General features: G+C 32.3%; 1 protein-coding gene across 16 annotated transcripts in view; it reads right to left on the bottom strand.

Annotated features, from left to right (window-relative positions):
- The window catches only part of GPHN (gephyrin), a 634,768-nt gene that overhangs the window by 294,415 nt on the left and 325,293 nt on the right, over positions 1 to 15,060 (bottom strand). For 7 of the 16 annotated variants that reach the window (XM_025444205.3, XM_025444210.3, XM_025444206.3 and 4 more), the window contains exon 5: positions 9,789 to 9,827. The exons of 7 other annotated variants lie outside the window; for them this stretch is intronic. In XM_025444205.3, the coding sequence (XP_025299990.1) occupies positions 9,789 to 9,827 (39 nt within the window). Of the gene's footprint in view, positions 1 to 9,788; positions 9,828 to 12,559; positions 12,716 to 15,060 lie in introns of those variants that run through there. 2 more of the 16 variants (XM_025444217.3, XM_035720245.2) reach the window with 2 other exon arrangements.

The raw sequence follows: 15,060 nt of genomic DNA, 5'->3' as shown, positions 1-15,060 counted from the left end.
ATGTATATGTCCTTTTACATGGTAAGCTTGACAGGTTATTTCCTTTTAAACTGGGTCAAGTTTTTTTTACATTGGGAAGGTTTTTTCAAAGTACTAAAACAACAATTATTCCAGGCTGTACCCTCTTTGTAAACTGCTTTATTCCCTATAAAATATCTTTTATAACATTATAATGAAATTTTTGATACATTGCAGACTGCCTACAGAAAAATGGTACCAATTTATACTCTGAACAATAGTCTTTTCACCCAAACTTTGCTACTTCTAGGCAATCTCTTTTAAATAGCTACTTAACTGATGTGTACAAAGCAACAGAATATTTTTGAATTTTATATTTCTTTTCAATTATAATGAGTGCATATTTAAAAGCAATTTGTGTCTTTCCCATTGCAAACTGACTATATCTTTTGCCTGCTATTCCATATTGGTGGCTGTGTTCTTTCTGTTGAATTATTAAGAAATTTCTACATATTGAAAATATTAAAACTTTGGCAAGTTAAATTTCTTGCAAATTTTAATTTTTAACATTTAACATTTATAACAATTTTGCTTAGTTGGCATTTCCATTAAGAGGTTTCTAGTGCTTAATGATAGGGAGTACTATCAAAACTTTTATTATATTTTCTGTGTTTTATGTCTTATTTAGAAAGTTTTCTCTTAAAGATCATAAAAATAACTTCTTAGTTTTTAAATCATTAACATAGTTTTTAATGTTTAAATATATAATCATCTGTAGTTTAATTTTAGGTTGCATGGTCTCCACCAAAATGGACAGCCAATTTTCACAACATCTTTTATTGACTGATCCTTCTCTCTTTGAACGTTGAAGGTTGGCTCAGGAAACTACCCTCTCCAAATCTGACACCCAGTCATCCAAAAGTGCTATTAGTCTTATCCTCAGAAAGTCATCTATTTCTTTCTACCCTTGTCTGCCTTTCATTTGAATATTTTAATAACCTCCTGATTAATGGTATAGCTAACTTTATTCCCATTCATTGCTGTTTAACATCTTTTAAAAAACTCTTCATTTTCTACTAGAAAAAATCCAAATGCCTTTTATATGATACAGAGAATGTCCATCATTTGGCCTTACCTACTTCCAGGCTCTCTCTTTCCAATTTCCCTTCAATACCCATTCTGCAGCCAGACTGACCTATTGAAAGACTTAGGATTTCAGCAATTGTTTCTTTACAGTAGATTAATATATTGGCATATTCATACAGTGGATTACAGTATGGTAGTGATAATGAACAAACAACTACATGCAACAAATCAATTTTACAAACATAGTGTTGAGCAAAAGAATCCATACACAGTAGATTACACAGTATAAGACTTCATTTGTATGAAGTTTACTAAAAAACAAAAATAGCCAATGATGCTAAAAGTCAAAACTATAATTACTCTTGAGGGTTAGGCTGTTACTGAAAGGAACACAAAAGGAGGCACAACATGGGAGGCTGATGATCTGGTTTTTTGATCTGCATGCTGGTCACACAGGTATGTTCACTTTTTGAAAATCCATTAAGTTATAACTATGCTATTTGTGTGCTTTTGTAAACTTATAGGTAAACAATAATAAAAACAAGAACAATAACAACAGTTCCAATATCACTTCTTTGAAAATTTCCCTAATTCCTTCAGATGAACTTTATCCTGCTCCTAATATATCACACCATTACTATATTGATGATCACATCATAGTTTATTTATCCAATTCTTCCATTTCCTAACCATAATGTAACTTCCCTGAGTGCTAAGATCATAACTTTCTATCCATGTGTCCCCAACCCCAAGCACAGTGCCTGGAAGTTACTGAGTACTCAATAATATTATGTAAATAAGGATTTCTCAATTTCTGCAATATTACATTTTGGGCCAGAAAATTCTCTGAACGGCAAGGGCTGTTCAGTGCATTGTAGGATGTTTACCAGTCCCCTGGCCTCTATTCATCTAATGTCAGTAGCATCCCTTGAGTTATGAGAACCAAAAGTGTCACTAGGCATTGCCAAATGTTCCTCAAAGATAAAAAGATCCCTAGGTTGAGAATCACTTATATAAATAAAAGTTTCTGTGGAAAAATTCAAGCCAAGTGTTAAACAATTCATTTACCAAAAAAGTTTGGGCATTAAGTGATTTGCATGTTAAGAGCAACTAAAAAAAAAAAAAAAAAAAAAAAAAAAGGCTCTTTTGAGCACTGGAGGGGAATTAAGCCCCACCTATCTGAAAAAGTCTATAAAATGCCTTGAATGTCTAGATAATCAAATGGTAATTCACATTCACTGAATGCTAGAATATTGTTTTTCTTGGAATTCCTACGCAGAAAAATGAGTTTGCTAAGCACAAAAATTGTATGACTAGTAAGGACTGTGTTATTTGGTATTTTAAAAAAAATACATATATACACATATAGTAGCTATGTGTATTCAATATCCTTGCAATAGTATATCTTGCAAGGTATTGCAATTTTGCTAAGCACAAAAATTGTATGAATAGTAAGGACTGTGTTATTTGGTATTTTTAAAAAAATACATATATACACATATAGTAGCTATGTGTATTCAATATCCTTGCAATAGTATATCTTGCAAGGTTTATACCTATGAATGGACAATTAATTCTAGGTTATTAAGGTTCATTAATTTTCTATCCATAACGTATTTAACATGAACATTCCACAATAAAAGAACAGTCAGAAAATAAACTATTGTGCATCAGCTATAGGAAAAAAGAAAAACCTCACAAAGAATATTACTAGCTTGTTAGAAAATGTTTGTATTTTATTAACTGCATGCCTTTCATTTAGGATGTGTTTTGAGCTTGATCTCTGCTGTAAGAGGGTAGTAATGAAATCATTGAGTACTATCATGTTAATGGAGTTTGAGGAAAGAGAAAATAAAGTGGTTTATATTTATATGTCAAAATGATATAATTAAATATAAATCTCATTCTGCCAAAATTATTTCCTGACAAGCAATTTCTTAAGCTTCCCATTGTAATTAGAATTAGTTTTTAAGAATAGGCTACTAAGCCAAAAGAAAACAAAGAAAATGGGCAATTTATAAAAGAAAAAAAAGACTAGACAAATACAAGTGTTTAATCTCATTATTAGTCTACAATATGCCAAAAATCCATATAATTTTTATCTATCGATTTGTTAAGATTAAAAATGATAATGAATGTTCAGCTCCATACTGAGAATATGGATATATAAATATGTACATATTTTCTAAAGGGCAATTTGGCAGTCTATATTATGAGACTTAATTTTTAATCAGTTATTCTATTTAATGAAATATTTCTAAAGCAATAATCAGAGATGTTTTGACAATTTATATAAGAATGCTTATAACTGAAAATCAGAGCCTAAATAGTTAATAACAAGGGAGCTTAAATTAATCATAGCTTGTTTATACTCTGTACTGATTGACAAATCTTCCCCCCCTCTTTTTTGGTAGAACAGTTATTAAATGGGGATAAAAAGCTTAATTTATATAAACAAGAGAGTGGTTAAAAAGCAAGGGCTGTGGAATCAAGACTACCTAGTTGAGATTCTATTACCTTCTATAGCTCTGTGATCTGTTTTAAGTTATTTCATGATTTAATTTTTCTAAAACTAATTTTCTTTCCTGTGAAGTGGTACTTGTGTTGTGTTAATTGTTGTTATTAAATTTTTGTACATATGTTAACAGTTGGGATGATGTTATTAAGAAACCCAAGATATAAACCGGTATATATGGTAGGTAGCCAATGTGAAGACTAATCAATTAGTCCTAGGGCAATAATCAGGTGTCAAGATTATTTATGGTTTTTATTTACTTCATTTTGCTTTCCTGTATCTTCCAAATTATTTTTTGGAAAAAACTGTATAATCAGAAATATAATCAGAAATCTATATTCAGAAAAAAATAGGTGTTGTTTCTTTTAAAGCTATTAATAAAGGCAAGATAAATATTTAAAAATCTCCAGCTTCTTTCTCCTAAATGACCATTCACTTTTCTCATCTTTCATGTTTTAAAATCTCATCTTTAATACTGTGTCACAGCAGATGTTACCATTTTATGCTCTTATTGAATACATATCACATGCAAAATACTAACACTAACTGGGATGTATGGAAATTTGAAGACAAATTTTCTAGTTAATAAAATAGGAGCTCTCTGCAGATGGTCTTAAGTTTTATTTTTTAGTAACTAATCATAAAGAGAAGATACCTGAAAAGGTTTTTTACCTTTATCTCCTCACAAGACTGATCTTAATTTTGACCAGAGGCATTGGGTTGAGAATAAGAATATATAAATGTAACCTGTAAGAGATATTTTTTTTCAGAATATTTGCTTAAGATGTCTATACTGGGATTATTACCTCTAACTGCAAAGTAAATACATATTTACTACTATAGTATGGCTAGGAACAAACCAAAGAAAAGTTGATTTCTGAACATCTGAGATGTTTTTATACTGCTGTTATGAATAGAATATAATCTCTATTTATTCATAAAGATGAAAAATTATAAGAAATCTAAAGAGTGTTCAGAGAAAATTAAAAATGGGGTGGTTTGTATTTAGTAAACATTCAAATATCTAGTGAATTTTTCAAGCACTAATTTCTATATTCATGAAATACTATTAAATATACATAAAGGATCTTTGTAACAAATAATTGCCATAGTTGAGGCAATTAACTTCTTCCAGTTATCTCTCTCACTCCACTGGGCATCTTGTGCCACAAGTATAATGCATAATTTTTCCAGGTAGCATTGAAATATTTGATGATGAGATAGGAAAGAGCAGAGAGAGATTAGGGGATGTAGAGATTAGCTATTAGTGCCTACTCTTGTCACTATCTATATCCGAAACCAAAGGAGTAAAACTACTTCCATAAAATGTTTATGTAAGGAAGCTGTATCTTCCTTTGCAAGGTCCTGAATTATGTCCCACTGTCTTCAGGAAAGAATAACAACGTGTTTGTTAGGGGTAGTTGCCTACAAAGAATCTCCTAATAGCAAGGAAATTTAGGGGATTTTCTTGATATTAAATGTAAAAAAGACTTTATAGTCCTAATAAGGGTGTGATATGGATATTGCCTTTTCAAGTTAACTTTCACATTAAAAAAACACATTATATAACTTTATTTTCAGTTTAACTTTCCTCAAAATAAAAATAGGATATCAGAGATCACAAGAAAAGGAAAAGTATATTTATTACTAATAAAATGATTTTAATGTTACTTATATTTTCCTTTATCCCAGATCTAAACCTTAAAATTTCTGCATAATCTTTATTTTGCACTAAAAATGTTTTCTAGAATAAATACAAGTGAAGCAAAGTCTTTTAAAATTATTCACTTCTTAAGAAAACAAGTTAAATCTGGATGTAATTTCTATTTTGGTGCTTCTCTCCTGACATGAGACTTTGATCTTCAGTTGTGCTTATAAAATAAATAACTTTAGTAGGACATCAGGAGATGGGAGGAAAAATAGGTTACTAAAACTTATCTTAGGTATAGCACTTTAAAGAGATTCCTTTAAAGCAATCACTGTGATTTAGTGAGCAGTGGAAATGAAGCTTACTGCTCTCAAGTTTGAAGGCACTCATTAATATAGTGAGGACAAATAAATTCCTAATTCAAATGGCTAATTAATCAAATTCATAATAATAGCTAGTAAATATGACTGAAACTTCTGACATCAGGAATTCAAGTGAGTTTTAGTTACCAGTGAGAATAAATTAAATTCCCAAACATTTTCAATATTGTATACAGCTATACGCCCAAGAGAATACCTCATTGTGCTTGCAATAACATTCAAGAATGACATCCTGAACCTTAGTTATCAATTTTTCTATAACCATTCTCTACTCTTCCTTTAAAAAATTAATGAATTACATTGGGTTTAGATAATGCTGTTTATTACGAGCTACCAATGAAACCACTAATTGTCACTGAATGCTCCAGGTTTTAAAATTAGAAAGACCCTTTCACGCATTTAAACTATTAGCAGAATCTTCCAGTTGTGATAAGGCATTAATTTATAGAAGACATTCTTATTCCTGAATCACTGATGCTTAAAAAGAGGTGAAACAACTTCCTTATACACAATTACTCCAACTTTGAACATTTTCCTTGAAGAAATAGAAGAAAACAAGAAAATTTTGAAATGATATTAGAAATGTATTTTTTTGTTAAATGTCTTTTTCTCTCTTTTGGAGTGTAAGCTCTTAGGAGAACAAGACCTTATCTTTGTGTGACATACTCCTAACAGACTACATAGCACAGAACAAGCCTTTTAAAAATAGATTCTGAGAGAATTATTGGAAATAATGAATTAACTTCTCTCCTTTGCATACGGAATAGTTCTAGTTTATGTTCCACTCTTGAGAGAATTGAGAAGTCTCTCAGGTCATTTTCTGTGTTTGATAATTTAGATGAGAAATCCTGGCTGAGAAAAGTTAGAAAATGTAAAATCATCAAAAAATTGTTGAGTTAACAAGTCAAAACATTATTATTTATCTAATGGATTGAAAGTCTTCTTTCCTAAATCCATTTTTATTGTTTTATACTCCAGTTTTAAACCCCTTGAAGACAAGGACCAATTTTTCCCAACTTTTTGTAACACTTATGTAAGGTCTAGGACACTATGGTATAGAGCACAATTTTTTCACATTATGTTTTACCAGTGGATTAAAACACACACACACATGCATATACACATTGCCTAAATCATATCTCCAACCTACTGAATAAGAATCTTTGGGGGTTGGGTCAAAGGAATCTTCTTAGAAAAATCTCTATAGGTAGAAAACTGAGTATCCAGAATTAAGTACCAGTGAATTTAAAATGAATTCCTGTTCCTATTGCTGGTTTCTCTAAACATAATTTAGCTGCCTCATCTCAATCCCATTATCTTCATTTAAACTTTGCCTTTCAAGTGCTTACTTCTTTAAAAGTCTTCATTAGTCCATTTCAAAGATATGCCATTATCTGTCCTAAAGTTGGCATATTTTTATATTCAATGTCCTTAGAATCATTTTTGCTATTCTTCAAATATCAAACATCTGTCCAATTTCATTCTGCCTTTCATTCTTAGAATGTAAGGTCTTCTAATCTCACTTGGTCTTCTGTGCCTTTCTTAATGTTTTTAATTTTTTCCTAATACAGTATCTTGAACTTAACCATCTTCCATGTTACTTCTATAGTTCCCCTGAGGTTTTTAATTTCTTTTTAGACAAGAACATTAAAAGCTATGGAGTTCATTTCTAGGTAAATATCCAAAGAATGGAAAGAAAAACTTGCAGACCAATGCTGATGGCAGTATTATTCATAACAGCCAAAAGATGGAAACAACTCAAGTGTTGTCTATCAACAGACGAATGGATAAACAAATTGTGGCATATACATAAATGGAATATTAGTCTTAAAAAGGGAGGAAATTCTGATACATGTTACCACATGGATGAACCTTGAAGATACTATGTTAGTGAAATAAGCCAAACAGAGAAGGACAAAAATTATATGATTCTACTTATATGGGGCAAATCCTAAAATAGGCAAATTCTAAGACAGATACTAAAATAGAGGCTATTTTGGGGTGGGGGAAAGAGGAATGAGGAGTTACTGTTTAATGGGTACAGAGTTTGTTTTGCAGAATGAATAAGTTCTGGATACAATGGTAATGGTTGTACAAAATGTATTAATGCCACTGAATTGTACACTTAAAAATGGTTAAAACAGTACATTTTATGTTATGTGCATTTTGTCTCAATAAAAAAATAAAAACTACTGAAATTATTTTCTTGACTTTCTTGCAACAGCCTTTTTCTTCATAGTAATTATCTCTAATGTTAAAGGAAAAGAAAAAAATGTCCATATTTTATATTCCCTAAATTTATGACTCTTTTAGCTTTTCCTTTTCTATTTCATTTTTCATAAAAATAAAATACAATTTAATATGGATACTCAGGATTTTCCACACTTCAAGCACAATGATGTTGTGGGCACATACACAAAGAACACTTCAAATCTATACAAATACACACAAACAGACTTGCATACACACATATACACTCCACTTTCAATCTCCTTAGACTCTTAAAATTGTTTGCAAATTTCACCAAAATTCTTCTCCACTTCTTGTTTGATCTTGTTTTTGATTTAAATATAAGTAGATAAGACATTAATCTTTACAGTGCAAATAATTTTGTATTCTAAGTTCTTTTCAGATGTCAAGTAGTCAGCAAATAATGGGAAAATGTCAACTTAAAGTTTACCCCACACAAGAAAATATAGTCTAAAAGGAGGGAAAGATAAGTACATCAAAAGGATCTCTAAAGAACTGAGATTACATAAATTATGGGGTGGCTGAGAAATGATATTCTCAAGGGAAAAATGGAGCAGAGTAGAAAGCTCCTTTAATCTAACCACAGAGGACTATAACTAAATTTGTTATTTTTTGAGATGATACTTTAAGTTTCAAAAAATTATTCCAGTCTTACTAAAAAGGACAAATAAATAGGAGTAACTTATCTTCATGAAGCCCTGGAAAAGTCATGGAAAATAAATTAGGAAATAAATTTAATATATGGAAAATCATCAAAAGATCCCATATATAAGAAACAAAAGTACATAACATATGATGTGAAGGGTCAACTGAAGTAAAGATGATAATTATTTGAAAAAATCTATTGCTAAATAAAGGGAGGACTGTGGAGTTTATAAAAAAAGCAGAAGGGATGGGTGATAGTGAGTTCAAAAGTCAGTTTAGGAGTAAACAGGATTGGACTGTCAAATAGTGAAGCATTTTCCTATTTCTACAATATGTTTGGACAATATATAGGCAACACTTTTCTTGGAAATAAAATCTGATCAGGGTTACAAGACAACAGAGGAACAACGCCAGTGATTTACCAGATGCAGAAAACTACCAAGGAGGCAATATAAGCGAATCAGCAAGTTGCAAGGCTGAGTACATAGGAGATAAATGCAGTGTCTCAAGTTATTTAATGGAGCAGCCATGTGCAGCAAATAGGTAAAGGAGACAGCAGTCAAGCAAACTCAGCAGTCCAACTTAGTGGCACAAGACATGTGGAGATAGGTAGCAGAAGTGTTAAACAATCTGAACCTACTTATAATATTACAGGCATAGATTGGGCAGGACAAGATCAAGCAGGCAGATGGCATAGCACTTGGAAGGCCATGATATAGAATGGTAGGAGACCAGATAAACAGTGCTGGGGCAGTCTAAAATGCTAAAATAGCAGATGGGTATGGCTATTTGCTGATAGACAAAGTACCAGTAAGTGAAGAATGCAAATCATTCGGCAGATGCATAAAGTGGGGCAAAAAGTAGAGGCAAAAATCAAAGGCAGTTAAAGCAGTAAGACAGAACAGCAAGAAGCAATGACAGATCATCAGAAGCAGTTGTGTAGGATAAGAAAAGCTGTCATTAGCAGGGAAACAAATCACCATTCAGGAAAAGATGAAATCGAGAGTAAAGCAATCTCCTGAATTGGGTTTCTTTCATCTAGGAAACAGTCATCAATAAACTGCATATGAGAATCCACAAGAGAATAGCACACAAATGGAAACAGCAGATGAATCTGAACTCTACTGCCCAGGGATACAGAATGATCCTAGAACATTGATACATAACAATCCACAAGGAAATTAAATGGATGGGAAAAATGGGTCCAAGCATTCTTTATGATGATAAAAAAAAAAAACAAACAAAACCAAAACACTAAAAATTATTAATCTGGAAATGATTGGCTGGGATTGAAGTCTTCGCTTACCCCTTTCTGGAGCCCACAAAATGGGAATGTTGGGAATTTCTGCAGCAGAAAAACAGAAGAGAAAAGGGATTTCTGACTCCCAGTTTGAGGAAAGCAGGTCAAATTTAGGGCTGTATGAACTGGTTCAGGGAAATAAGAACCAGCCTGAACCTTCTCCATTCCTCAGAACCAAGCAATTTCTGAGGTTTGGGAAAGGTTTAGGAAGCCCTCACCCCATCATTCCCCACAACCTCCCCTTTCACACTTACCTCCAGTGCAAACAGTTTCCAGCAAGGAGGTACTTGGGAAAACTCACTCCCATGTTTATACCATGGCAAAATTTGAGGATGGCCAACTAATGATACCTCCTGTGTAGGTCAGGTTTCTGATTCAGTGGGATCCCTGCTATTTGTGAGTGAGCAGAGGGGATAGGTTACTAGAAACTACCTACCTCTTTGAAAGTGGATGAGAAAAAAAAAGCAAGGACAGTAATACCAATAAATAAATAGTATTACTAGTAAAAACTTTGGTGATCTCATCAATTGTCATGGACAATTCCATTAAAATGCTGATAACTTAAAAAAAGTATCTCCAGCCTAGACTTCTCTTCTGAACTCCAGATGCATATGTCTAATTGCCAACTTAACACCTCCACTTGGATATCTAAAAGTAGTTCCTTCCCATGACCAAACTAAAACTGATCTTCCTCATCAAACCTACCCTTCCCACAGTCTTCTCCATTTCAGTATACGGCAACTCCATCTTTCCAACTGCCCAAGTCAAAATCCTGAGTCTTCTACTTGACAGCTTTCTTTCTCTTATTTCATCTGTTACTTCTATCTTCAAAATATATAAATAATGTGTTTCTCACTATCTTCACCTCTATCATTGGTCTAAGTCACTATCATTTTTCACCTGGATTATTTCAATAGCCTTATAAATTATTTCCCTACCAAAATATAAGTCAAATCATGTAGTGCTTCTGTTCAAACTCTCCTACACTAAATGTGGCATACAGGTTCAATATGATCCATGGCTTGCTTTCTCTCCTCGTTTACATCTTTGCTCAAATGTCACCTTATCAATAAAGCCTTCCTTAATAGCTTTTTAAAAATTACAACTCTCCTTCCTGCCTACCTATTCACCTCCCCTTCCTGCTTACCTATTCACCTCCCCTGGTTCATTTTTATCCACATCTCTAATACTATACATTTTACTTGTTTACTTACAATTGTGTAACCCACTAAAATGTATATTTCAAAAAGACAGGGACTTTTGACTTCTTTATTTATTGCTATATCCACAGCATCTTGTACAATGCCTGGCATATATACAGCAGGTGCTCAAGATATATTTGAATCTATGAAGTGTTAATTTCCTGTGGTGCATCTTGAATCTATGAAGTGTCAATTTCTTGTGGTGCATCTCCTTCCTCTGTCTTAAATTCTCAGAGCAATCTTCTGAAAGCTCACATGCTATGAGCCTTTGATTAACAAAGGAGATACTTGTATACTATAGGGTAGAAATATTCTAAAATAGGGGTTGGCAAATCATAGCCAAGGGGACAAAACCTGCTTGCTACCTGTTTTTTGCATCGCCTTCAATCTAAGAGTGATCTTTAAATTTTTTAATGATTGAAATAAAACCAAAAGAAGAATAATATCTCATGACGTGAAAATTATACGAAATCTAATTTCAGTATCCATAAATAAATTTTTATTGAGGCACAGTAAGGCTCATTCATTCATTTATATCATCTTACAGTGACTTTTGTGCCACAGGGCTGGCAGAGTAGAATAGTTATGATAGAGAGCACAGAACCCACAAGGCCTAAAGTATTTATTGTCTAGATCTCTAAAGAATAAGATTGCTGACCCCTGTCCAAAGGTATTTAATAGTTAGAAGGCCAAGAGTAATGACTAAATTTTGAGCAATGATAAACTAGAGCATTTTTGTTAATACTGTTGCTGCTGTTCCCCAAGATACACCTAGGAGGGAAGATGCATTTATATTAGGATTTGCTTTCAGTATATATAAAAGTAGCCTTCTCATTCCTCTAAATACTATTTAATACTGGTGGTGATAGTCATTTTTCTATCAACCCCACAAAAGCAGCCTCATCTTAAGGGATAGGGTACAGTATAGGTAAAGGTAAGTCTTAAAAATGGCAAAAAGGAAGGGAATGAGAAAGTAAACAGGGCCCCAAATAAAGTTCATATCAAAATATCACATAATTAACCAATACCCTATTTAATATATACCCTGTTTAACAGTTGAGGGAAATTGGCATGATGTGAATCTCTTTTGAATCTCATCAATGGTGTTATACTAAACTGATCTCCTTATAATGGGGTCTCCTAAACAACTGTAGTCTTGAATCACCACAAGCAAGAGATACATTTTAGTAAGAGTCCACTACATTTATACACTATTCTTTATACACTATACACTATTTATACACTATTCTGTATACACATTTATACACTTTACACTGTTAGAAAAAAAACCTAGCAGTTGTTTTCTCATTGGTCCAAATGCCTATATTTTATAGAGAAGTATCTTAAAAATTTGTGAAATTCTACTCGAAATCACCTCACAATCACTTGTTATCTTTCCTTACTTAAAGTTTCACCCTGAGGATTAAGACATACAAGTACATCAAATGCTACAATCAAACTTATGGAAAGGGGTGAAGAAGGTAAAGGGGGAAACACTTAAATTATCTCAATGACACCCAGCACCTTAGTGCTGTCTTTAATCTTCATAAAGAAATATAATTTATATCCTCTTACATCAATTGGTCCTTGCGGCACAATCAACTGCTGCTTTTACATTGTTATCTTTGACCTTTGTATCTTTGTGAAACTGACAACAGTTCATTTTCAAACTCTATACTTCCAACAACTTTACTCTTCTTCTCAGCACTTTTTAAAGGAAGTTGGAATCTTCCTATAAACTGTCACCTATGTGTCAGTTATTAATGACTGTCTAAAATGGTTACTCCCTTCACTGGGCATTTGTCCTCTACTCTTTTATACCAGCCATGCTCTTTTCAAGTTCCAATATGAGAAAATAATATTGGTAAACTTATTAGAATCATTCCAAATAGTTTATTTTGTTATCTGAATCCACTTCTTGACTCCCTGTCAGCTTCTTTTTGTGGTAGGCAATAATATAAAGTCACAAATATTCTACTCTTCTACAATGGTATCATTCTAAGAAGCTCAGAGGACTTGACAGGTATAAATACATTTGCTGTCATCTTTTTACATTTGTGTGAAAAGCAACAGTAAGTTCATTTTATAGATAGAGGTCTAATATAGAGAGATGAATTCACATTCTTGATTCTAGGCAATAAAGTAAGAAATATTCTTAAAACTTCATTTTTACATCTATGTCTCTAGATAAATATGTTTTGACATTTTATATTTATAAAATATTTAATGATACTGTGTTGTCATTGTCTTAATACATACTTTGTAAAACAAGTATTCTGACATGCCAGCTTTTGCCCATTTTATGAGAGTAGGCTTTTAAGGGTGAGCTGGAAAGAGGATTTCAAGATTTTATCACTGACAAATTCAAGGTAAAAATCAACATTTTGCATGCCATCTCTATTTCTTTGTCCTTTCCCACAGCTATACCATTTAGGTTCTATCCTACTTGATTTTTTTCCCTACAGGAAATTCTTTCAATATTTATTTAACCATTATTTACTTATTTTTTAAGCTAAAGCCCTACTTATAGGTAATAATAGCAAATATTATGTAGCAAATACATATTTTTTAGTGTTTTACTTATGTTAATTCACATAATAAATCTAACCTATAAGGTAAGTACTCTTTTTCTATTTTACACATAAGAAAACTGAGGAAGTTAAGGAAATTGTATAAGGTCACATACTAGTAAAAAGTGGATCTAGGATTCAAACCCAAGTAGTCTGTCTTCTTAAACACTACGTTATGCTGCCTCACAAATGGTTAAGTGGGCAACAGTACTTTTCTAGTAAGAGTTCTAATTAAATATAGAATTTACCAAATTTGTAATTATTTGTATGTTTACTGATGTCATCAATCTTCATAAGATCACCCGAAAGTTGAGTACATATTCTGATACAGAGTAGGCATGCAATTAAGGAATATACTTAAGGGAATGAAGACAGTATTTTATTTTATTTTTTTAAGATTTTATTTATTTATTCATGAGAGACACAGAGAGAGAGAGAGAGAGAGAGGCAGAAACACAGGCAGAGGGAGACACAGGCTCCATGCAGGGAGCCCGATGTGGGACTTGATCCTGGGACTCCAGGATCACGCCCTTGGGCCAAAGGCAGGCACTAAACTGCTGAGCCACCCAAGGATCCCCAAAGACAGTATTTTACATACGGGTTCTTTGTATATGAATTTTTTTGGTTTTGCCTTATGCTCAAAATTCTAAAATTCAGATCTTGAGGAACAATGTACTTTTTCTCCTCTTTATTGTTACTATATGGAATGGAAACTTTTCAACATAATAGGTTTTTTTTGTTGTTGTTTTTGTTTTTGTCTTTTTTTCAACATGATAGTTTTAAATTCAATGTCACTTATTGCCCTAATTACTTTATCTAAATGATTGATTTTTTTTTTAATCTTTACCTTTCCCATAGTACAATTATACCAAGGAGCTTTTCTTTTTAATACATAAATAAAATAGAAGTTGAATGTCTTGGGAAAGTCTGTGTCTGGCAGAAAAAAATGAATGCAAAAAAAATACAAAAGTAAGTGGATGCAAGGGTAAAATGTAGTATTTATCCTCAAATATTAGAAGAACTATCATGTAAAAAAAGAAATTTACATTCTTTTGTACAGTGTAAAGAAGAATTAAAACCATTGGGTATAAATGATAAGGCACCACGTTTTAGTTTGTTATATTTGGATGTTCAAATAGAATTGCAAAAGCAACAAACTCTCAGGTGAAGAAGTAGTGATTGAGATGTTCAGACAAATGTTGGGAATGAGGAAAAGGGTATGCTAAGATTTTGAACATAATGGCCTTAGAATTCTCTTTAAATTCTGTAATACTGTGATTTCTCTATTTCTCATATAGTATGTAATGTCATAAAAAACACTAGGCTAACCTGAGATACACCACTGACAAATCTATGATAAGAAAATGTTTCCAAACAACAAATATAAAAACTGGAACTTGGTGTGTCACAGCAGTCTCATACCATGGTATGAGTATCTACAGCAATAATCGTGTGAATAGTCACTAGGTTTGTAGATGAAATAAAGACTTAAAAACAAAACATGTA

This window comes from Canis lupus, chromosome 8, assembly GCF_003254725.2.
Source record: "Canis lupus dingo isolate Sandy chromosome 8, ASM325472v2, whole genome shotgun sequence".
Taxonomy (NCBI): domain Eukaryota; kingdom Metazoa; phylum Chordata; class Mammalia; order Carnivora; family Canidae; genus Canis; species Canis lupus.
The sequence above is the reverse complement of the archived record's forward strand: the minus strand, read 5'-3'. Positions and strand labels throughout refer to the sequence as shown.